Here is a 23,538-nt window from a genome sequence, read left to right on the forward strand (position 1 = left end):
CACTGGAAGCTAATGCAGCTCACGCAGGAGAGGTGTCACATGGGAGCGCCCCCTCGCTCCCATAATCCCCCGCACGGCCGCATTCTGCACCAGTTGGAGCCTCCGGGTACTCCTCAAGGGGAGCCCCAGGTAGAGAGCATTGCAGTAGTCCAGGCGGGAAGTGACGAGTGCCTGAGTGACTGTTCGTAAGGAGTCCCAATCCAGAAAGGGATGCAACTGGCGAATCAGGCAGACCTGATAAAAACCCCCCTGGCCACGGCCGTCATATGCTCTTCTAAAGACAGCAGTGCATCCAGGAGGATGCCCAAGTTGCGAGCCCTATCCGTGGGGGCCAATAACTCGCCCCAATAGCCAGCGATGGCATGAGCTGGCTATATCGGGACGCCGGAAGCCACAGCCACTCGGTCTAGGAAGGGTTGAGTCGAAGCCATCCAGATCCACACGGCCTCCAGGCACTGGGACATCACTTCAAGGGCATCGTTGGGATGGCCTGGGGTGGAGATGTACAACTGCGTATCATCAGCGTACTGATGGAACTCCACCCCAAAGCCACGGATGATCTCACCCAGCGGCTTCACATAAATGTTGAACAGAAGGGGCGAGAGGACCGACCCCTGAGGCACCCCACAAACAAGGCGCCTCGGGGTCGACCTCTGCCCCCCTGCCAACACCTACTGCGACCGGTCGTAGAGATAGAACCACCGCAGAACGGTGCCCCCCACTCCCAACCCCTCCAACCGGCGCAGCAGGATACCATGGTTGATGGTATCAAAAGCCCCTGAGAGATCTAACAGGACCAGGATAGAGGAGCAACCCCTATCCCAACCCTATCCCGAGATCATCCACCAACGCGACCAATGCCATTTCCGTGCTGTGCCCAGGCCTGAAGCCGGACTGGAACGGATTGAGATAGACAGCTTCATCCAGGTACCCAGGAAGCTGTCACGCCACCACACTCTCAACAACCTTCGCCAAGAAGGGAAGGTTGGAGACCAGACAGTAGTTAGCCAAAACAACCGGATCCAGAGCAGGCTTCTTGAGGAGGGGCCTCACCACCGCCTCTTTCAAGGCGGATGGCAAGACACCCTCACTCAAGGAAGCGTTGATAATCCCCTGGAGCCAGCCTTGCGTAACCTTCCGGGAGGCCAGCACCAACCAGGAGGGACACGGGTCCAATAAACGTCGCATTTAGCCGCCTCAGTATCCTTCCATGTCCTCGGGAGCAACAGGGTCGAACTCCTCCCAAATGGCAGTCTCAAGACCAGCACCCATCATCCCGTCTGTACCTACCCAGTCAGAGACCAAGCCTTCCCGAATCTGAGTGATTTTATCGTGCAGATACTGGACAAAATCCTCAGCACGACCCTGCAAGGGATCCTCCCGCGCTCCCAGATGGAGGAGGGAGTGGGTCACCCTAAACAGGGCGGCTGGGCGATTATCTGCTGATGCGATAAGAGCGGAAAAATAGTTACATTTTGCCGCTTTTATTGCCACTAGGTAAGTCTTAACTAGAGATAGTTCAAACTCTATTTACATTTATGGCTCTCCTGTCTTCAAAATAATATTTGTAGGAATTTATAAGTATATCAGATCAATCTGGAAAAGTATTTCAAGAGCACATTAATAATCTTTAGTGTTTCTGTAATTTTAGTCTATATTATTCTTGGAGGAATGCTTATTATCTTTTACTTAAAATTCACATTTAACATTTTTCAGATAAACCTTATCTTTAAAATGTTCCATTTTCATTTGATAGATTACAAAATGATCCTTAGGGAATATTTTCATCTCTCTAGGATAACATAAGGGGAAATTATGCTCATTTTCATGTTCCTGTCAACACTTAATTATGAAACAATAACGTCTAACTTACGTTCTTTATTTGTTTGGAGAACTGGCAGGTAGTGACATGTAAGATAAAACTTGGCTTCCCATTTCCCAAATACATGGTGGCTGAAGAAAATCCCTTGTGTATGCACTGATTAAATCCTCTGTGACTAGAATAACAGTTTTTCGGAGACATTTTGATTTCAGGCTTATCAAACCTAATGTTTCTAAACTCACTTGAATTGAATTAAATTGAATCTGTAAAACTCAGCTAGCTAGCATATCCCATGATCTTGAACACTTTCTCTTCCAGACTTTAGATGGTGGTCTAAATGTTATTCAACTGGAGACTGCGGTTGGTGCTGCTATTAAAAGTTTTGAGAACTCTTTGGGAATAAATGTTCCCCGTAGCCGTTTCTTGCCGGTCAAGACCACATCTGATCTTCTACTTGTGATGTCTAACCTATACAGCCTTAATGCTGGGTCTCTAACAATGAGTGAGAAACGGGAATTTCCTTCTGTGCCGCTGGTCAAGCTGGGGAGCTCTTTCACCAAGGTACACATAATTATTGTATTTTTTTAAAAAATATACGTGGAAACAGACATTCAATCTATACGCTAGAAAAAACAGCTCTTGCTAATTACTCTTAAGAGAATAGGAGTAAGACTGATAGTATCCTAAAATGTTCTATACATGTGATCATCCAGCAGTTGCTACCTATTTTTATCAAGTCATTCTGGTACTAGCAGTACAAAATTGGTGTTCGAAGTTAGTTACTGAAGCATCATCTAAATTATTGCATGTAACATGTTTAATTCTTTATTTGGATATATGCTGAGACTCTTGAGTGGCTAACAGTTCTCTAATTGAGTAGATTAAAATACAATAAGATTAAAGATTGTGATTAATTTGATTGGAAAAGTTTTGTGACAATGTAATTATCATAAAGAACTAATTCTGCAATCTACAGATATTGATTAGTGCAATAGGCCAGTTTGCATCTTTATAATCTAGTAACATTACTATTCATAACAATTTTGTTGCTTGTTTTTATGTGTGAATTGTTATTTAATTAGTTAATTTCTAGACTACTCAGATGACTTTGATGGCTTCACAAAATTTAGTTAACCTAGACCTGGGCATTTTACAGCCTTCAGGCCACATCTGGCCTTTTGACTGTCTCTGTCTGGTCTGCGGTAACAGTGGGGGGAGGAAGCGGCAGTGGCCTTCTCCAACAGTCCGAGTTTCTCACTGGTGGCCTTTTGTGAAAATTATTTGCCTACATTTGAGTTAGCTGTTCTGTGATAACCTCCAGACCAGTTTACTGCAGTCAATTTTATAGACAGATTTTAAGTACTTTAAGCACACTTTAAAAATGGATGGGCAACACATGGCCATCCCCAGCAACCCCAGAATATATTAGATTTGGGCCTGATTTAGAAAATGTTAAGAATGTAGTAGCAGTTTCCTCCCAGAAGCTTCCCCTTCCCATGCCACTTCATTGTTCCTCTCCCAAAACCAAAACAAGCATCCCTGGTCCTTCTAGTGAGTAGCATCTTGCAAGCTTCCAGAAAATTGTAAGGCCAAGTTGAGGCCACTGATTCTCCACAGTTATCCTGGCATTCTAAAGCTTTTAAAAGTTTGTTTTTAGGGGCTGAAGTGTAACATTTGTGCCTTCCCACACTCATTCTAATAGGGTTTTTTCTGAAGTTTTTAAAATTAGGGTTATCATTCTAATAAATTCGTAAAGATTATAAAGATTTGCCTTCCTTAAATCACTCAACTTTCTCATTCAGACAAAAGCCAAATTGGTCTAGTGATTAAGGCACCAGACTTGAAACTGGGAGATGGTGAGTTCTAGTCCTGCCTTAGCCACGAAAGCCAGGTGGATGACTTTGGGCCAGTCATTCTCTCATCCCAAGCCACGTCGTAGGATTGTTACTGTGGATAAAATAAGAGGATATATATTTGAGTTATTTGTAAAAATAATGAACGTGAGATACAAATAAAATTCAGCTAAGGTGAATAAAATATAACCATAATGTAATCAGATGTGGATCAGAACAAGGACAATTAAAGAGAGCTATATGAAATAATAAAAAATTAACTTAGTTACAGATATAGTAGTGAACACTATATGGCCTTCAATGAACTGCAGATCAAGCTGTGTTCCAGACACTTCCTTAGGGCTTGTGTTTTCCAAATTAAGAACTTTGCACTATGGTTTGCAGCACAATTCTTTGACTACATATTGTGAGTTTCATAAATATTGAACCCGAGGCTTTGCATTCTCTTTTTTTTTTTTAAGGTTCAAGATTTTTTAAGGAGGTTTGAAAGTATCCCAGATATGCTCGAACTGGATCATCTAACTGTTTCAGGCGATGTCACTTTTGGGAAACATGTTGCATTAAAGGTTGGTCAATATGATTAAAATTTTAGAACAATCCCAAACTTTTATATACTTGAAATGCTGCATTCTCAAGCCACGCTATTTGACAAAATCTGCCACTATCTTTAGAAGTCATGTGCATTCTTGCAATATCCATTTGATATTGGAGATCCAGTAGATTACTTAAAATTAGTTAATCATATATTTTCATTTACTTAAAGTTGCACAAAACAGTCAGAAGCACTTTTGTGCAGAATGGCAAGTACAGATGAACACTTCATCTGTTATTAAAGTAGTTACATGGTTTGCAAGTTTGCACAGCTGATTCAAAGGCTGTTTTGTGCTCTTATCTGCATTTGTAGGCAAGCAAAGAAATAATTTCATTTATGGGCTGGTTGAAATAAGATTTAAATAGATTTTCCATTTCTAGATCTCACTATATTACCTCTGAAATTTTAAGCTGCTTTTTATGTAAATCTATTTCTGCTTGTCCCCATTTAGTATTCAATTTGTTTAGGTGCCTGAAGACTTCTAAACTCAGTTGCAGATGTCTTCTTTAATTTCTTTATTCCTATTATCTACTTAGGTTGTTATCGTATCTGTCATTAATGTCAGACTTGATGGAATAAATTTTTGTTTTCAAATCTTATTGAGTTAATTAAGAACAATTATCTTCCATTGTATGCAGCAGAGGAATGAGACTGGGCTTCTCCCGGTTTGGATTGTTCTCTATTATATATTCTGAAAAATGTAAAATACTTTATGCTAGAATTTTTCATTAAAATCAACCAGCTAATTAAAACATTAAAAGTAAGAAATAATAAAAAAGAAAACTCAATATACTTAATAACAGATATATAAACAGATAATACAATATGAAGGAAATGGACATAAAGCTTTTAAACATATCAAACTATACAGATACTAAACGGTGGATTCACAAATTAAGAACTGAATTCCATTCATTACGTTCATACCATTTCAACTATTTTATTTCTTAAAATAAACATTCCTTATTCTTGTTGTTAAAAGAAAAAAATTAAAGGAGTTGAAGAATGTAAAAATGGAATCAGATCAAATTAGTTCAGTCAAGTTGAGTAGCATGTATCTGGTTGAAGCAAACAAAATAATGATCTGAAAGCAGGTATGTCCAAATTAATAACATTCTTAACTAAATAATTGCACTAGAATAGTTTTAAAAGTTTCTTTTAAACTTTATTATGGATCAGACGTAATTAAAAAATACAACATCCAGTTTTGGTCGCCACAATGTAAAAAAGATGTGGAAACTCTAGAAAGAGTGCAGAGAAGAGCAACAAAGATGATTAGGGGCCTGAAGACTAAAACATATGAAGAACGGTTGCAGGAACTGCGTAAGTTTAGTTTAATGAAAAGAAGGACTAGGGGAGACATGATAGCAGTGTTCCAATATCTCAGGGGCTGCCACAAAGAAAAGGAGTCAAACTATTCTCTCAAGTACCTGAAGGCAGGACAAGAAGCAATGAGTGAAAACTAATCAAGGAGAGAAGCAACCTAGAACTAAGGAGAAATTTCCTGACAGTTAGAACAATTAATCAACTTGCCTCCAGAAGTTGTGAATGTTTTTTTAAAACACTGGAACTTTTAAAAAAAATGCTGCATAACCATTTGTCTGAAGTGGTGTAGGGTTTCCTGCCTAAGCAGGGGGTTGGACTAGAAGACTGCCAAGGTCCCTTCCAATTCTGTTATTCTGTTCTGTTAAACATATAATACAAATTACAGTGTTGCTCATATGCTAAAACAGCCTGTAGCCTCTGTACCTTGCTGTCCACAATGCAGAGTCTACAGGCTAAATAAAACACTTCCAACAGCAAATGGTCAAAAGAAGCTGCACATAGAATTCTTCTGTATGAAATGGACTAAGAAGAGGTGTTAATAACTCATTGTATGAATCTAGGTAAAAATTGCAACATAGCAGTTTACGATCCTGTGATTCAGTGTTCCCATCTTTTCAGGGACAGAGTTTTTCCACAAAGGGAATTTTGGAGTTCTTACCCTCCATCATTGCTGATGGTAAGATCTTAAATGAAATAGTTTATAGGGCTTCCAAAAATTTGTCATTTGTAAATTGGGCCAAATACAATGGTGACTTAAAATAGAATTAGCTCTGCCCCAGTTTAGCTCTAAAAGTCATCTTGGTATAATCCTTTTTAAAATTCTATATCATGAACTGTTCCAAGTGCATCAGCATCTCATTCGATTGAGTGAGATTTATATAATATTCCAAGAAGACTAATAATTATCTGATTGGATAATTATTGGGGCTCTGAATGCAAGCTTTTAGCCACAATTTGAGAGCACATAGCCAAATTTCTATTTTGATTTTTGTAAATTTTGCATTTAAAGAGAGCAGCATTAGGAACATATTTTGCTACCTGAAAATAGCAAAAGTAGGAAGCTACTTTCTACTCTCTCCTGTTGCTTGTAATTGACACCTACAGTAGATTTAACTGCTTCATAGAGGACTTGTGCTCAGAAAGTTTCAAAGTAGCTAGTACATACTGGTTCACTCTAGAGAAAAAGAGAGGCTTGTTTATTTATTCAGTGTAAACAACAGCTCACTTCACGTAGGTGAGCCTGGGCAGCTCACATACTTAAAAACAGAAAACAAAGAAAAAGTTAAAATTTAATTTGTGGGAGAGTGCAATCCATACAATGATTAACAATACAATTCGATCCCCAATTATTTGATTCCCAATACTGGATTCTCAAGCATGATGACAAAGCCATGTCTTGATAGGCTTCTGAAAGGCCAGCAGCATCAGAGCCACTCTAACCTCAGGGGTAATGAGAATGGATGTTATGGCAGAAAAGGCTCTCCTCCCGTGTCCTTCAGATGACATTCCTTTGTAAATGGACTCATAACATGCCTCTCCTGCCAACTGTGATAGGACAAGTAGATGTAGCTGGGGAGAGGACCTACCTCAAATAATCTGGCCTGTGCCTTGTAGAACTTGTTGCTGAACCAGTGGTGGGTTTCAAAATTTTTTACTACCGGCTCTGTGGGCGTGGCTTGGTGGGTGTGGCGTGGCTTGGTGGGTGTGGCAGGGGAAGGTTACATTTCCTCCCAATCAGCTGGGACTCAGGAGGCAGAGAATAGACGGGGGCGGGGTCAGTCAGAGGTGGTATTTACCGGTTCCCCGAACTACTCAAAATTTCTACTAACAGTTCTCCAGAACTGGTCAGAACCTGCTGAAACCCACATCTGTCCTGAACCCGTCTGAGTATTCAGAGCAATCAGAGAAATAAGAGCATCTCATTTCCCTGAATAATATAGCATATATCCCAGGTACTCATTCAAGTATGTGCCTTTTAGGGTTCAGTGGAACTTTTTATATGGAATGGGACAACTTGCCATAGCCAACACGCTGCGGCCAACTCACCATGGCCAACTTGCTGCAGAACAACTCGCCGTGGACATCTCACTGTGGGACAATTTGCTGCAGGACAATTTAACAATTCTGTTTAATTATTTCAAATAAATAATTAACTTTTTTGCAATTCACATTTCATTCTGTACCTCCTTTTGCATGCTTTTTAAAATGATTGTATTCCACTATTTCTTTGATATTAGTATAAATTTTGTCCCACAGCAAGTTGTCCTGCAGTGAGTTGGCTGTGGTGAATTGTTATAGACCTCTTTTTATAGCTTTTATAGACCTCTTACAAAACATATGATCTTTATTTCTTAGTTAGAAGGTAATGGACCAGTTCTGTTAAGACTTGCCAGTGTCTTATAATGGTATTGTTTATAGTTTTAAATTAAAGCGATGTTCTATTTGCCTTTTGAAGAAAGGATAAAAAAGGCACTTGCTGTATGGAATGTCTTTTTCAAATTAGCTGTTGTAAATAAATTTTGCAGTTTTGAATTTTACTGGAAGAGTGAAACATTGAGCAATTATATAAACAGTCCTCTTGGATATAGAAAAAAGTAATAAATCCCAATCAGAGATATTTCAGTGGGGGTTCAGAAAGAAACAGTTCAGAAATTCAGAAAACATGAGGAAGATATAATAAGAAAAAAACAAGATTAAAACCTGTGAGTTCTGCATTGGTGATTCTCATCAGATATGCCTGCTGTAAGTTGCTTCAGAGCAGGTGGTTGATCTGTTGAAGATGTATAAATCCATCCCTCTGGAACAGAGCCATCCCTCAGCGAGAGAAAACTGGCTGGCAAATAATAGCCAAGAATATTTCCTTGTGCAGTTTGGTTGGGGGACATAAAATCTTTCCTGCTATAATAATGATTGTCTCTTTAGTGAACCTCAATCTTGGGTTCAGATATATGCGTTCAAAGCTATTCTAATTCTGCTAATTTTAGAAAACATCTTGAGACTGCAATTAAATATACATTTCTCAAAAATAACTGACAGTTCTGTGAAACCAGGACATTAATACATATGGTTGAATTTTCTGTAATGAAACAGCATGTGTTTTTGTTAGATGTTATAGGATAAATGTAAGGAGTTCAATATCAGTACTTTATGAAATGTGATTGCTTCAGAATTAATGAAATGTAAACTTAAATTTAGAATTTTATCTTTAGGCAGCTCACTGGAACTTTCCTATTTTTTATATACACAGGGAACTGTCATAATTATTGCAAACCATGGTGACAGGATTGACATCCCCCCTGGAGCGGTTCTGGAGAACAAAATAGTCTCGGGCAATCTTCGGATCCTAGACCACTGAGCTGCTATGAACTTCATATAATATAGTTTCATGAATGGAAGAATGTATAGGCATTAAGATTTGTATACAATCAATCACTCTTCTGTTCTTACAGTATTATTTCTGTAATCCCTTTTAACTGAAAAAACTAATGCAGGCAAACATTTAATTAACTCAGTAATTCAATTAATGTAATCTAAAGTGCAATATTGCTGATATTCAATGACTTTTGAACTGCTTGTAACAGAAAAAGCTGTGAAACAATATGCTGTTAACTATTAAATACAACTACATTATGAAGTACTTTTTGCTACTATAGCAGGTATGTCTAGAATGTTATTTGCCTTTCTGTACTTCAAACTGTGCTATTCACAGCAACCTCACCCCTTCACAGGATGGTTCAGTACCTCACTTGGACTGTTTTCTCCTGTTTACCCAAAGAAAAGGTACCTGAAACATTGGAATAATCGTTTCTCACCCCGCATCTATACTGTTACTACTTAAAACATTAGTTTACTTTTAAATACGGAACAGATTGCCTTCTTCATTATACTCATTAACAGAATAAAATGTGTTGAGACAAAGGAGGAAATGAATTCTACATCTGTACAGGTACTGAAATAAAGAATATCAAGTCCCCCGTCTGGATATTGGTTTTTGTTGGTAATAATGTTAGGAAATAAGTTAAACAATTCATTTTAAGAGTTTTATTTTGATTGACAGTGATTTCTGCTAATGTTAACAGATAGGCATGCCTGTTTGAAAAAAGCCATAGGCACACAAAACATGGTAGACTATTGTTGTACATAATCATCACAAGAGTAGGCACTCACTGGATTTAGATAAAAATGCTGTGAGGTGAAATACACAGGCACTTTATTACTTCATAACAGGCAGGTACCAGCCTGAAAGCATTAAAAATGTTATAAATTAATACCCCTTATACTGTTGCTTTTATGGGTATATTTATTTCTATGCACCTTGAAATATTTTAATTGGGATGTGGGTGGGAAAGACTTGGAGGTAAATGTTACATGGATACTGGCCAATTTACACTGTTGTAATCACTCTCCTTAAATAAATAACAAATACACTTGAACTGCGTTTCCAGTTTGCCCTTATAAGAACTGGGCAAGTTTTACAACTTCATTTTAAGATACAGGAAATATTTCAAATATTGTTTCCTGATGAGAGTACGTAATTCAATTGAAAAAAATACTTTGGAACGTGAATACACCTTAAATCCAAAGTTTTGTAGGTAATCAAGAATTTATAGAAACATCTGTAAAAAAATAATTTTAACAGTATACTTTTATAGTGAAAACATTTTCAAGATTTCAACAGCAAGAATTTTCAAACTGTACCATCATTAAATAAGGTGAGACACCACATAAATTTCATTGCACTAGAGGAAATGCAAAGCATCTTTTTAATATAAAGACTTACAGAGCACTCTCTAGACAACAGCTGTGTTACAGCTATGAATTCTTTTGGATTTGGTCCAAAGAAACCTGAGTCTGGTTCCAGATAGAATGAAGAAACTGCGCAAAGAACTGCTGTTGCTTTTCTTGCAAAAAGGGTTCTCCCCAAATCATTCCTACAGCTACGTTCTAACACTTTTCAAGAGAGTTTCTTCTTCAGTTTGCAAGAATCCATTCTTCTTTTGCAAAGAAGAAATCATTCCAATGTGAAGTGGCAAGTTGTTGGTCACCTCTTCTGTTCCCAGATTTCAGCCATGTTTAAATCTAGAGTCTGAAGCCCTTTCAGTGCTTGGAGGTTTCCAGTGTAAAAAGCTACATCAGCTGTAACCAATCTATGCAGAACAGAAATAAACATTCAGAAAATACATTTTCAAACCATGTAGACACTGATGCCATTTAAAATATATGTTGAGAGCTAATCCATTTGTTCTAATATCTTGTGTTTTATGCTGGCAACTATTAGAATATAAAGCACTTAGTAAACAGCATCACCTTCTGTTGGACATCTTAGCAGAAAGTTTTTAAGGAAAATATTAAGAGTTGTGAGTCCATTCTATTACTTGGCTAATTTTTCTACCCAAATCCAATTTTTATCAACTGCAAAATGATCCCAACCTCAACTCATTCATTTACACATGTGGTTTCAAGATGGGGGAACTCTCCAGAAAAAGAAAATGGAATGATGAGTTTTAGCATTTTTTTGAAAGTATACATTTGTGCATTCAAACATTTTTTTTTTGAAAATATTTAACTACAAAATTATATCTATTGAAATATAACTATGGAAGAAACAATACCAGTAAAATATATAAAGCAATATATAATCAGTGTTGAAAATGAACATAGATGTGAAACCTGTTACTTAAAAAAATTAATCTTGGAATCCTTAAGAGGCAAATCTCTGATAGAAATTTGGATTTGCATGAGTGAACTCCCCACCACCACACCAGTCTCTCACAAAACCCCATCAAGCACAGTATAAAACGCCCGCTGTAGATGATGGATGCTTCCAATCTCCAGCATCTTCAGACTGCATAACAGAATATGGGAGATACAGCTGAAAGTCAGCAAGGCCCCACATTCTAGTCCAAAGAATACAGACTTTTTATTTACCACAAAGAATAAATAGGTTATTCCAGATAGCATAGCTGTGTTTAAAACTCTGGCAGGCTGCAATAGACTGAGAAATGGCACATAGACTTACTCTATCAGTAGAGCTGATGACAGCAGAGCTGATGACCTACTTTGATTTCCCCCTCTCCCTATACTGTATTCCAGTGGTGGAATTGGAATAATTTAACAACCGGTTCTCTGCCCTAATGATTTCTTCCAACAACCAGCTCACCAACTGCTCAGAAAGTTAACAACCGGTTCTCCCGAAGTGATGCGAACTGGCTGAATCCCACCACTGCTGTATTCCAACTAATTGTTATAAGACTTTTGTAATTTTAAGACATGATATCCAAATTTATTTTCAGCTTCCTTCCCCTCACTAGGGAGGGGAGAAGGGAGAGAGCAATAAAACCAGGGTTGTAACTCAATCAGTGGTGCAATCCTAAATTTATTAGTTCTCACATAGCTTAATACAGATTATGCATTGCAACCCAACAGCATAGGAACTGTGTTTTTGTACCTACATGATATGAGTGGTAGCAAGGGAAATGGAGGCAATTTCCTCTTAACAGAGTGCTTGGAAATGTTGGTTTCATAGCATGTGAGGGAGAAGAGTCACTTTAATGTGGGAGCAAATATTTTGAGTGTATCTGAGTCCCTCCTGCCCCTTTATTCCCTTAAAATGGGATGGTGTTGGTAAAATCCTTTTGCATAATGGACTTGGTCCTTTGTAGAGAGTTTTTTTTCCTTTACTCCCTGAGAAAGCATTCAAGTCCTCCCAGAACTCTGAACATCTACACATCCACTTAAAAAGCCCTGCACTTGGAGATGGACAGTCATGGTTTGAAGATCTCTAGCGAGGGATAATTCACTAGATCATGTGGCAACTTATTCTCTGGCTGACACAATCAGGAAGGTCCTGATTCAATAACGTCCTTCCTTAAAGTTTAACCACAGGTCTGGTCCTGTCCCTTGTGACAATGAAAAATAAGTCCACCTGTTCTTTTGTGTGACAACTTTTTAGCTATTTCATATATTTTCTTTAAGATAAAAACATAGCCAGATTAGCCGGATAACCATTCCTCATAGGGGTTTAATTCATCATCTCAGCAACTGTCTTCTGAACTTGTGGCCGTTTGTCACTGTTCTTCTTGAACTATGAACTTCTTGAACACTGAATTTCTTAAACTATTGAACCAAAGTTGGACATAATATTGCAAATGGGGTCTCACGGGGCAGATGGTTCTGTGGTTAAGTAAATTAAATCTAGTGCAAAAGTGGAGGAGGGGGAGAAATACAATTAGGATATTAACTTTTTATGCTGGAACAAAATACGTACCCCCAAACTAAGAAATAATTTTATTGTAACATACCCATTTTGAGGTCCTCCATCATTGACTACATTTAAGTGGGCCAACTGTCTCTTTAAGTGAAATTTGTAACTTGCATTAATTCTTAAAAATAACATCTAAAAGATAATACAAAAGTTAACAGTAAGAAAATATTCTTCTGAAAAATCCATAACTAAGCCGCTACATCAATTTGCAGTTTAAGCAGCAAACATTCTTGTTCCTAGAGGAAAGTCTACTGCAATGGAAACAGTGTGAAAAAGAAGCAGATTTATGTTCTTAGGAAAGGGAAAGGAAATAGATTAGGAAATATGACTGCTGAAATTACAGAGCAATAATCAGATGTGCAAATATTCTGACACTGAATAAGTGATTAAAACATGTAATTTGATAAAAAGCTTTTTTTGGTCTATATTATCTGTATTTAATATAGAAAAAATGTGAAGCTTTTATTGAATTTCAGTTTGCCTTTTAGGATTATTTTTGAGTCAGCAGAAATAGCCTGCAGTACTGCATTCTAACCACTGCACCACCACAGCAATCAACTTAATTAAAACTAATGATTAATTTACTTCTTTTATGATATGAATGAATCATCTACCAACATACAGAGAGTAATAAAATAGATGTTTTAAAGTAAGGGATTAATCTTATATAAGGGAACCCCAACAGACTATATTTGGAAAAAGCAGAAAAAAAGAGATCAACCTCTTTTTTCTTCCTATCATATAGTTTCATAACTGAAGATTTTCTTGCTTGGTTCAGATTAGACAAAGCACTTCCCATTTTGATTTCCTCTTTTACTGTGACATGAATTATGTATCATCCAACAGTCAAATACAGTATTTAAAATGCCATTAATATTGTGTACTATGGCCCTATTTTACATCTCTTAAACATTTGGGAGAACATTTATGACAGTTCCTCAGCAGCAACTGATCAACCATCCCAAAGGACTCACCTGTGTTTGCTCCTCAGGAAGCAGGTCATATATTGCTTCATGCATCTTTGCCATCTGCTTACAAATATTCCTGAAGCATATAGAAGGTACCGGAGCTTTCACTTCATACTGAAAATACAAACAGTGGCGGTCACTGAATTTGTCTTCTGGATTTTGACTAGCAATTTATTTGTGAGAGGAAAAGATGGGAATAGAGTCATTGTAGTAATTTCTCCATTCACCTCACTCTGTGAATCTGTTTTCCTTTGTGCAGGCTCTTATGCAAAAATAGTGCTACATTGCTACATTGTTCTCTGAGGTTTGGGCCATTTGAACTCTTACTATGAGTTAGAGTTACTGTGCCATTACTCTATGAGGGACAAAAGCACAGATTATAATCCTAAAGGATGGCATCAGAGCACTACATCCTACATGTGTCTTGCATGAGAACATTGCAGTCAGAATAGCCTGTGAGTCGTAGGTGTGAGCGATGCTCCAGGGAAGCTGGTATTGTGGCTACCATTATTCCACAAATATTGAAAGAACTGGTTTATGTTTTCTGTTTTAGGTGGGAAATATATAGGTTATGTCTATAAGTAGAGTAACTATTTTATTAGCATAAAGCAATAGTACAAGGATAATTAATTTTTAAGATAGTATTAAGATAATTTTTATAGCTCTTGGCACATGTTATTGAGAATGCTAAAAGAAAAGAGGAGGAAAAATACAACTCAAGTATCAGTTTAAGTTCTAAACAAAATGAGGAACTTAATACAAATTAAGCAGTATCATTCCACCCTCAGATTATTACCTTGGAAAGCAATTTGTCAAACAAGGTATCCATTATGGCTACAAGTTTAGTGGAAATTTCTGATATATGGTCATGGTAATCCTGGAATAAAAACATGATTATTATTCATATTATGTCAGACTTTGTTGTGATAAATATCTGTAAAACACAAAGTAAAACTAAAGACGGTTTCTTTGTGCCCCCCTTATTTATTTACACCAGTTTTTTTATTCATTTGAACTGCAGTTTGGAAAAAGCAGAAAACGGTTCTTAAGCTGTTATAGAAGGTATACGAAACTGCCTTTTCCTCAAATGTTTGGCTGTTTCTTTTTCACATTTTAAACAAATGAGATACTGTATTTTTCGGAGTATAAGACGCACCGGAGAATAAGACACATCTTAGTTTTGGGGGAGAAAAATAAAAAATCTGATTGGGGTGGACCCTCAATCAACTGTTCCCAGAGGTGAATTTTAGCAACAGGTTCGTTGGTTATGAACTCTGTGCCTTACTTTTTTTCCAGCCTCTGAAACTTGTGAACCTCCGTTTCAGGAAGAAAAAAAAAAATTCTGCTTCAGAGCTTCTTTTTCTGAAGCTCTGTTTGGAGGCTTTTTTTCTGAAGCTTCTTTTCAGAGGCTTTTTTTCCTGAAGCTCTGTTTAGAGGCTTTTTTTCTGAAGCTTGGTTTCTGAGGCTTTTTTCAGCCTCTGAAACCTCTCTTTGAGAGGCTGGGCGGGGCTACATTCGGAGTATAAGACACACCCAGATTTTAACCCTCTTTTTGGGGGGGAAAAGGTACATCATATACTCGGTAAAAATACGGTAAATGATTGCTCTCTTCCAAGCATTCTACTTTTGATAGAGGATTGTAACATCTGGGAATCTTTTCTCACTTCCTAAGAAATCTGGATGAAACTGAACAAACCTGTTCCTTATTAAATCCTTGAATGGATATAGAAATCCATCCAAGGAGGACAGCATATTGTCTCACTTACAGTCATGGCCGTAAATGTTGGCACCCCTGAAATTTTTCCAGAAAATGAAGTATTTCTCACAGAAAAGTATTGCAGTAACACATGTTTTGCTATACACATGCTTATTCCCTTTGTGTGTATTGGAACAAAACCAAAAAAGGGAGGAAAAAAAGCAAACTGGACATAAGGTCACACAAAACTCCAAAAATGGGCTGGACAAAATCATTGGCACCCTTTACTTAATATTTGGTTGCACACCCTTTGGAATAAATAACTGAAATCAGTCGCTTCCGATAACCATTAATAAGCTTCTTACACCTCTCACCCGGAATTTTGGACCACTCTTCCTTTGCAAACTGCTCCAGGTCTCTCTTATTGGAAGGGCGCCTCTTCCCAAAAGCAATTTTAAGATCTCTCCACAGGTGTTCAATGGGATTGAGATCTGGACTCATTGCTGGCCACTTCAGAACTCTCCAGCACTTTGTTGCCATCCATTTCTGGGTGATTTTTGATGTATGTTTGGGGTCATTGTCCTGCTGGAAGACCCAAGATCTCCGATGCAAACCCAGCTTTCTGACACTGGGCTCTACAGTGTGACCCAAAATCCGTTGGTAATCCTCAGATTTCATGATGCCTTGCACACATTCAAGGCACCCAGTGCTAGAGGCAGCAAAACAACCCCAAAACATCAGTGAACCTCAACCATATTTCACTGTAGGTACTGTGTTCTTTTCTTTGAAGGCCTCATTCCGTTTGCGGTAAACAGTAGAATGATGGGCTTTACCAAAAAGTTCTATCTTGGTCTCATCTGTCCACAAGACGTTTGCCCAGAAGGATTTTGGCTTACTCAAGTACATGTTGGCAAACTGTAGTCTTGCTTTTTTATGTCTCTGTGTCAGCAGTGGGGTCCTCCTGGGTCTCCTGCCATAGCGTTTCATTTCATTTAAATGTCGACGGATAGTTCGCGCTGACATTGATGCTCCCTGAGCCTGCAGGACAGCTTGAATTGCTTTGGAACTTGTTTGGGGCTGCTTATCCACCATCCGGACTATCCTGCGTTGGCACCTTTCATCAATTTTTCTCTTCCGTCCACGCCCAGGGAGATTAGCTACAGTGCCAGTGCCAGGGTTGCAAACTTCTTGATAATGTTGCGCACTGTGGACAAAGGCAAATCTAGATCTCTGGAGATGGACTTGTAACCTTGAGATTGATAATATTTTTCCACAATTTTGGTTCTCAAGTCCTCAGACAGTTCTCTTCTTCTCTTTCTGTTGTCCATGCTTAGTGTGACATACACAGACACACAATGCAAAGACTAAGTGAACTTCTCTCCTTTTTATCTGCTTTCAGGTGTGAGTTTTATATTGCCCACATCTGTTACTTGCCCGAGGTGAGTTTAAAGGAGCATCACATGCTTGAAACAATCTTATTTATCCACAATTTTGAAAGGGTGCCAATGATTTTGTCCAGCCGATTTTTGGAGTTTTGTGTGACATTATGTCCAATTTGCTTTTTTCCCTCCCTTTTTTGGTTTTGTTCCAATATACACAGAGGGAATAAACATGTGTATAGCAAAACATGTGTTTCTGCAATACTTTTCTGAGAGAAATACTTCATTTTCTGGAAAAATTTCAGGGGTGCCAACATTTACGGCATGACTGTATAAATGAGTATTACGAACTGTAAGTTTTCGGTGTTCAAAAGAACATCTCTGACCTGGAAGAGGTCAGAGATGCTGCTGTTTATTTTTCTTTAGGAAGCATATAGCATACTTTGAGGAGCCAAATGCTCCTTTTTTGTTGGTTTTTAGAACATTTAAGTCAGAAAGTAATTAGAAAAATACCTTGGTAATATGGTCAAAATGCCTAAGCATGCTGAACTGTTTGGGCTGCAGGCGAGCTTCAAAGTGAGCCCTGATAACAGGAATGTAGTATACTATAAGCTGTAGGCAGCGTGATGAAAGAGCTAAACATTGAAGAAACAAAAGGAAAATCACAAGAGAAGAGTTTTGCTTTATACTAATGGACGTTTTTCAATGCCAGCTGTACCAGTGGTCTTGGTTAACAACCACTCATTCAGCAACTGTTCAAACTTAACCAGTGCTGAACAAGTAGTACTTCAACTGGTCTTCCAAGTTCTGGCCCTCATGGCACCCCCGTGGTCACATGATCATGATCCAAGCACTCATCATGATCCAAGCACTCAGCAGCTGACCTGGATTTTCAACCATCAAAGTATCCTGCAGTCATGGGATCGTGATTTGCAACCTTCCCTGCTAGCTTCCAACAAGCCAAGTCAATGGGGAAGTCGGAAATCATGTTCATGTGACATCCTGACTCAACAACCTGTGCTGATTTGCTTAATGACATTAACCAAGGACTGTCAGAATTGCTATCGCTAAGCAGCATGGCCACATCATGTCTCACTTTATGACCACTTAGTGATAGAAATTCTGGTCTCAATTATCATTGTAAGGACTACCTGTAGGCTTGTCCACTGTCTGCATTAAAGAGTATCATTTCAATTAGAGAACAGCATTGAAGAAAAAGATTTAGAGAGAAGGAACCACATTTTATGGACTGAATCTTACAATTACTTTTCTAAGGCCAAATTATAATATTCAAACACTTATGGCAAGCAATTTGCCAGAAACAAATTCATAAGAAAACATTATATTAAGTCAAAATTTAAACTGCAGCTCTTTTTCTTCAAACAAACAAACAAACAATCTTAAGGAGAATTTACAGAACCACAGAACGTTTAAAACCACAGCCATACCTAAATTCTTTGTAGTTATTGTTTTCAAGCCAACCACTTGTAAAGCACCTGCTCCAAGTACTAACTGACAACTTCTTGAGTTGAAATACTGTATGAGAAAGAGAGAGGAATAAACTATTAAAGAATTACATGCAATGTACTTAAAATTCAGGAATCTGATAGCACCTCTTTTCACTAACATATGTTGTTAAAAGGCACAGACTTTCATGAACTGCAGTTCATCTTATCAGATGCCCAGTAACACTCTTTTATTTAAAGTATAAGCTGCAGCACATGAAAGTTTATGTTTTTCAATAAAATTACTCAGAAAAAGACACTACCAGGCTCCTTCTGACTTTCTGTTACCAAGGGGAAAGCTTATTACACAATGAAATACTGTTTCTTCCTGTTTTTTTAATTTTACCATTTAGATTAAACAACTGTGCAAAAGCAATGTTAAAAATAACCCTGCAAGTACAGTCCATGCATTGAAAACAGACTGGAAGCAGTTGTACCTTCAGTAAATCAGACAAACGAGTGAGCATATCAGTCACTATGGAGGGAATATTATCCACACACTGGCAGTATTCAAGGATGATTTTAATTAATAGCAACACTGTCCTGCAAGGTAAAGAATTGAAGATGTCATTACAAATCATAGTACATACTGGAATCATATGAACATTTAATAACTTTGTCAGTGAAAAAATCAGTTGACAAAAACAGCACGTTGTAAAGAGTGTTAACATAGACAAAGAATTAAGGAATTAAAGCAACTGCACATTTTGGAAGGCTTACACAACTGCTTCAAAGACAGTCAGCTTTAATGCAGCTACTTTAATGCTACGAGTAGGGATGTTTTGCTAGTTTACCTTTCCATTATGAAGGATCCTTAAAGGATTTTATATCACTACCAATTAATGTAATGTGGATACTTTTTCTGCTAATCAGCCTGTTTCTTCTCTTTTTTGTCATATTTAGTTTATTTTAATCCTCATTATATATCTAGGGCCTTTTAAAAACTGTATAGTCACTAATTATCCTCCCTCCCAATGCAATTTTTTAATATTTCACTATTGGAAAAAATTGAATTTGTTTTTAATAAACATAGATCAACGAATAAGTAAACAAATTTTACTTTGCCACTTTCAAATTTGAAGTGCCACTGGAAACAATTTATTCATCACTGATGGAGAAGTACGGTTCAGTGATCATTGGAAATACTAATTATTTTAATAACATAGAAAGTTGTGATTTTCTGCTTCAGAAATGCCAAATACATATTTACAGAGGAAGGCAGATTCAATAAACCATATTGTTGTAATCACTAAAGTACATGCTGCATCACTCTATGAAGATTGTGTGTATCAATTAGCAAATATGTAAAAAGAGTAACATATTTAGTAAAAGCATAAAATTGCTTATTATTCATTTTAATACTCACAGGTATTAGATAATTATTTACTTAAAGATTTACCTCCTCTCATATTTATCTAAGAGAAAGATGAAATTTACTTCAGAAGCCATTTTAAATGTGCCCTGTCAAATTAAGTTGAGACTCTAGACTCTGAGACTCTAGAAAGAGTACAGAGAACAGCAATAAAGATGATTAGGGGACTGGAGGCTAAAACATATGAAGAACGGTTGCAGGAACTGGGTATGTCTAGTTTAATGAAAGGAAGGATTAGGGGAGACATGATAGCAGTTTTCCAATATCTCAGGGGCTGCCACAAAGAAGAGGGAGTCAAGCTATTCTCCAAAGCACCTGAACGTAGGACAAGAAGCAATGAGTGAAAACTAATCAAGGAGAGAAGCAATTTAGAACTAAGGAGAAATTTCCTGACAGTTAGAACAATTAATAAGTGAAACAACTTGCCTGCAGAAGTTGTGAATGCTACTGGAAATTTTTAGGAAGATGTTGGATTTGTCTGAAGTGGTGTAGGGTTTCCTGCCTGGGCAGGGGATTAACTAGAAGACCTCCAAGGTCCCTTCCAACTCTGTTCTGTTCTGTTCTGTTCTGTTCTGTTCTGTTCTGTTCTGTTCTGTTCTGTTCTATTCTATTCTATTCTATTCTATTCTATTCTATTCATAATAGATGCTAAGAGAGAAAAGCTTTTCAACCAATGGTGTCTCAATTGGGTAATAATTCCCTTCTATAGAAATTGTTAACACCAAGTGAGAAATTGTTTATTTTCCAAAATAAATAAAAACATTTTAAAGTTTTGTTTAAGATCTTTCATGTTTTAGCTTTGTTATTTTAAGTTTCCACTTTCACCCATCCAGTTCATGACAAAGATCGTCCAAGTGAGCAATGTTCTTTCTATCCCATAACCTGACTGAAAATGATCCAGATAATTCATTTCTTTTGCTGCACAGTTTATCTACTACCATCTCTACAACTTTCCCCAAGAAGTGGAGACTGGAGTCCAGGCATTCATATCCCCCCCCCCCAAACTTCTGGATTCAGAAATGGTGTTTTCTGAACTGAATGCACCACTGCCTCTTTCAAAGCTGATGGAAACTCCCTCTCTGGGAATGAGGAATTGACAATTAGCTGGATAAAAGTCTTCACACACCTACCACTTTCTATACAAGCCAGAAGATATAGATTTCCAACCAGAACAAAACAGAGACAGAGACAGAATTGTTATTGAAGATAACAAGTGGCAGAAGATAACTGAGACAGCACCCTTCTATTTTATTGGAGAACAGACATCAAAATAAGTTCCATGTACCAGTTACTACTGAAGACTCTGTCCAATAGCAGCCAAGACTATAGCAAATCCAAGGAACTTTATTGGCAGAATGCTGCATAAACCAGTGACAGTGGCCCAGAAAAGGATCACAAAAAACATCTCTTGCCCAGAATAGAATTCACCATCCTGTACAAAGCCACTGGATGACAGCCATCCAAGCTATAAGATAGAGGAGAATACTTTGCCTCTCTTATTGTCACAGTGTAGGCCTGAACATGGTACCTATCCATCCTTCTAGATTTTCTCCACCAGCATCATGTAGGCATTGTTGTACTACATCTCCAAAGCGGTCTCCATAAACAAATATGCCACAAAAGATCAAAGAGGCTATTCAAGGCAAATAACATCCAAGGTTCAGTTAGTAGAAGCTTACCAGCCATTGAGCAGAAAAACCCATCAGAGAGCTATAAAATTTTCGAACATCTTTTGGAATTAAACTTCACTAATTAGGTGCCTATGGCAGACTATATGAATCTGTGCTATACCTATTAAATTTTTAATATTTTTATATTACTTTATATTAAAAACAGAACATATTTAGATATTTTGAATCAAAATTATTCAAAATAATGAAGTTATGAAGGAAAGGGAAAGTTTTTCTTACCCAACTACAGCATATTTTTGTCCATCAACAATAAGAAAATCAGTGGCCTTTCTTTCTTCGGGTGCTATAAAAAAAAAGAAAAAAAACCCTAAATGTTAAATTGACCTCATTAAGTTACAGATAGTCCTCAGTTTATGACCACAACTGAACCTGGAATTTTAGTCATAAATCATCATGGTTGTTAAGTGATACACCCATGTGACCACTTCTCTCAACAACCACATTGCCAGTTCTCTCTGTTGCTGGCTTCTAGGGTTGGGGAAGGGAGGAAGAGGGCCTATGTGGTGGTGGGCCTAGCTGGCTGAGACCTTGTGACCCACAATGGAAGGAAGTGGAATTGCAGCAATCCTACAGTTTTAAGAGTGGGAGTGCTGCCAAGCACCAGAATTTTGATTATGTGACCATTGGGGCACCCCAGCAGTCAGAACTTCAGGTAGGGTTATGTCCCTTCATTCAGCACCATTTAATTTCAAACAGTTGCTGAACAGTTGTAAGTCGAGGGCTACCTATAATACATTCTTGTACATTCTCGTCTATTTAAGCAGTAGCCCAGTAGCTGCCTAACTCCATAGGCACAACTACTTTTCTTTATCTATGCAATAAGAGACATAAAGCAAGCTGCTACATTATAGTGTTTAGAGCATCTTGAAGCAGCACATCTTAGATTTCACTTTATTCTGGTCATAAAAAGGATATGTTTAGTGAATAAGGCAATTGGAAACAAGGCACTCTCAATTTCCTGAAATGAAAACTCCTCAGAACCCACATGATGTCAAAAGGTGAGGCCTTGAGTAGGGTTCAACACCTGATGTTGTTCATCCCCCTAGTGGATTAATTTGGGGAATTAGATCGCAACCTGCCCTCCAGGGAGATTCTAAGTATCATCTATGCCACAGGCAGCAAAGAAATCCAGGAAACTATTTGGAATTGTATGCCAATGAGTGAAGAGATTGCTAGAGAGGAATGAAACAAACCAGGTTTCCTCCCCAGCCAGTACAGAAGGAAAGCTTGTTCCAGCATAGCATGCAACTGACTGCTCAAGCCTCACAGACACAAATATTTTACAGAATAGTAATTGGTAAAAGGTTACAAAGAAAATGGTTTGGACTTAAAATTATTCTAGTTCCACCTTTCCTTAGTAATACTATCACTTAGTTTTCATTTGCTTTTATCACATGTCATTCGTGAATTGTAAATTATAAGACACTTGCTTCATAAAAAGCAGATTTGTCTACAACCTCAGAGCCCATAACTATTATATTTTTTCCGCCATTTTTGAAACCTACTAAGATTTACAATGAATAGAAACTGAGAATAGTGGAATGACTGTGCAGATGAAAGTAACAGATGGTTCTTCATGTATCTGGAAATTGAAATATTAATCAGTTGTAAAAGAGAAGTAACTATGACTTCAGTTATCTAATTTAACTGAATTTTCTAAAGTCCATCACGTCAAGAAACAAAACCCTTAATCAGTGCTTACGTTTTGAGATTCAAAAATGACCCCATTATTTTATCAGAAAATATAAATGGCCCACATCTTCAATAACTGAAAGGAGGCTGGAATTGCCATTTGCTCAAAAAGCACCCCCCCCAAACTCCAAAATGTATCCATAAAGATAAAATAGAAATAAAGTGTTTCTTGAGGGATACTCTGACAGAAGGGCAGAGTCTCATGGTATCTTCCCAATGTCATTTACCTCACAAATCATGATAATGGACATATTGTTAGCCCCATTCTTTATACCAGCAACAGTAAAGGGTAGTTTACAAATAATTGAAGTACAAATTACAAGTACCGTAAATGATCTGTTTACTTATGTTCTGGTGTTACTATGTAGGTAACTTGGG

At 37.6% G+C, this 23,538-nt stretch overlaps 2 protein-coding genes across 4 annotated transcripts in view; one reads left to right on the forward strand and one right to left on the reverse strand.

The window, feature by feature from the left end:
- The window catches only part of UGP2 (UDP-glucose pyrophosphorylase 2), a 33,325-nt gene extending 23,761 nt beyond the window's left edge, over positions 1-9,564 (forward strand). For all 3 annotated transcript variants that reach the window (XM_034432459.3, XM_087886538.1, XM_034432457.2), the window contains exons 8-10: positions 2,141-2,383; positions 4,137-4,241; positions 8,841-9,564. In XM_034432459.3, coding sequence (XP_034288350.1) covers positions 2,141-2,383; positions 4,137-4,241; positions 8,841-8,948 — 456 coding nt within the window. In that variant the 3' untranslated portion in view covers positions 8,949-9,564. The remainder of the gene's footprint in view (positions 1-2,140; positions 2,384-4,136; positions 4,242-8,840) is intronic.
- Positions 9,565-9,619: 55 nt separating this feature from the next.
- VPS54 (VPS54 subunit of GARP complex) overlaps positions 9,620-23,538 on the reverse strand; it is a 51,279-nt gene continuing 37,360 nt past the window's right edge. The window contains exons 17-24 of the mRNA XM_034432456.2: positions 21,688-21,751; positions 18,843-18,948; positions 18,349-18,436; positions 17,414-17,535; positions 14,622-14,702; positions 13,832-13,939; positions 12,895-12,989; positions 9,620-10,740 (exon numbers count right to left, since the gene is read on the reverse strand). Coding sequence (XP_034288347.1) covers positions 10,635-10,740; positions 12,895-12,989; positions 13,832-13,939; positions 14,622-14,702; positions 17,414-17,535; positions 18,349-18,436; positions 18,843-18,948; positions 21,688-21,751 — 770 coding nt within the window. The 3' untranslated portion in view covers positions 9,620-10,634. The remainder of the gene's footprint in view (positions 10,741-12,894; positions 12,990-13,831; positions 13,940-14,621; positions 14,703-17,413; positions 17,536-18,348; positions 18,437-18,842; positions 18,949-21,687; positions 21,752-23,538) is intronic.

Source organism: Pantherophis guttatus, chromosome 1, assembly GCF_059756535.1.
Source record: "Pantherophis guttatus breed Tessera chromosome 1, ASM5975653v1, whole genome shotgun sequence".
Taxonomy (NCBI): Eukaryota; Metazoa; Chordata; class Lepidosauria; order Squamata; family Colubridae; genus Pantherophis; species Pantherophis guttatus.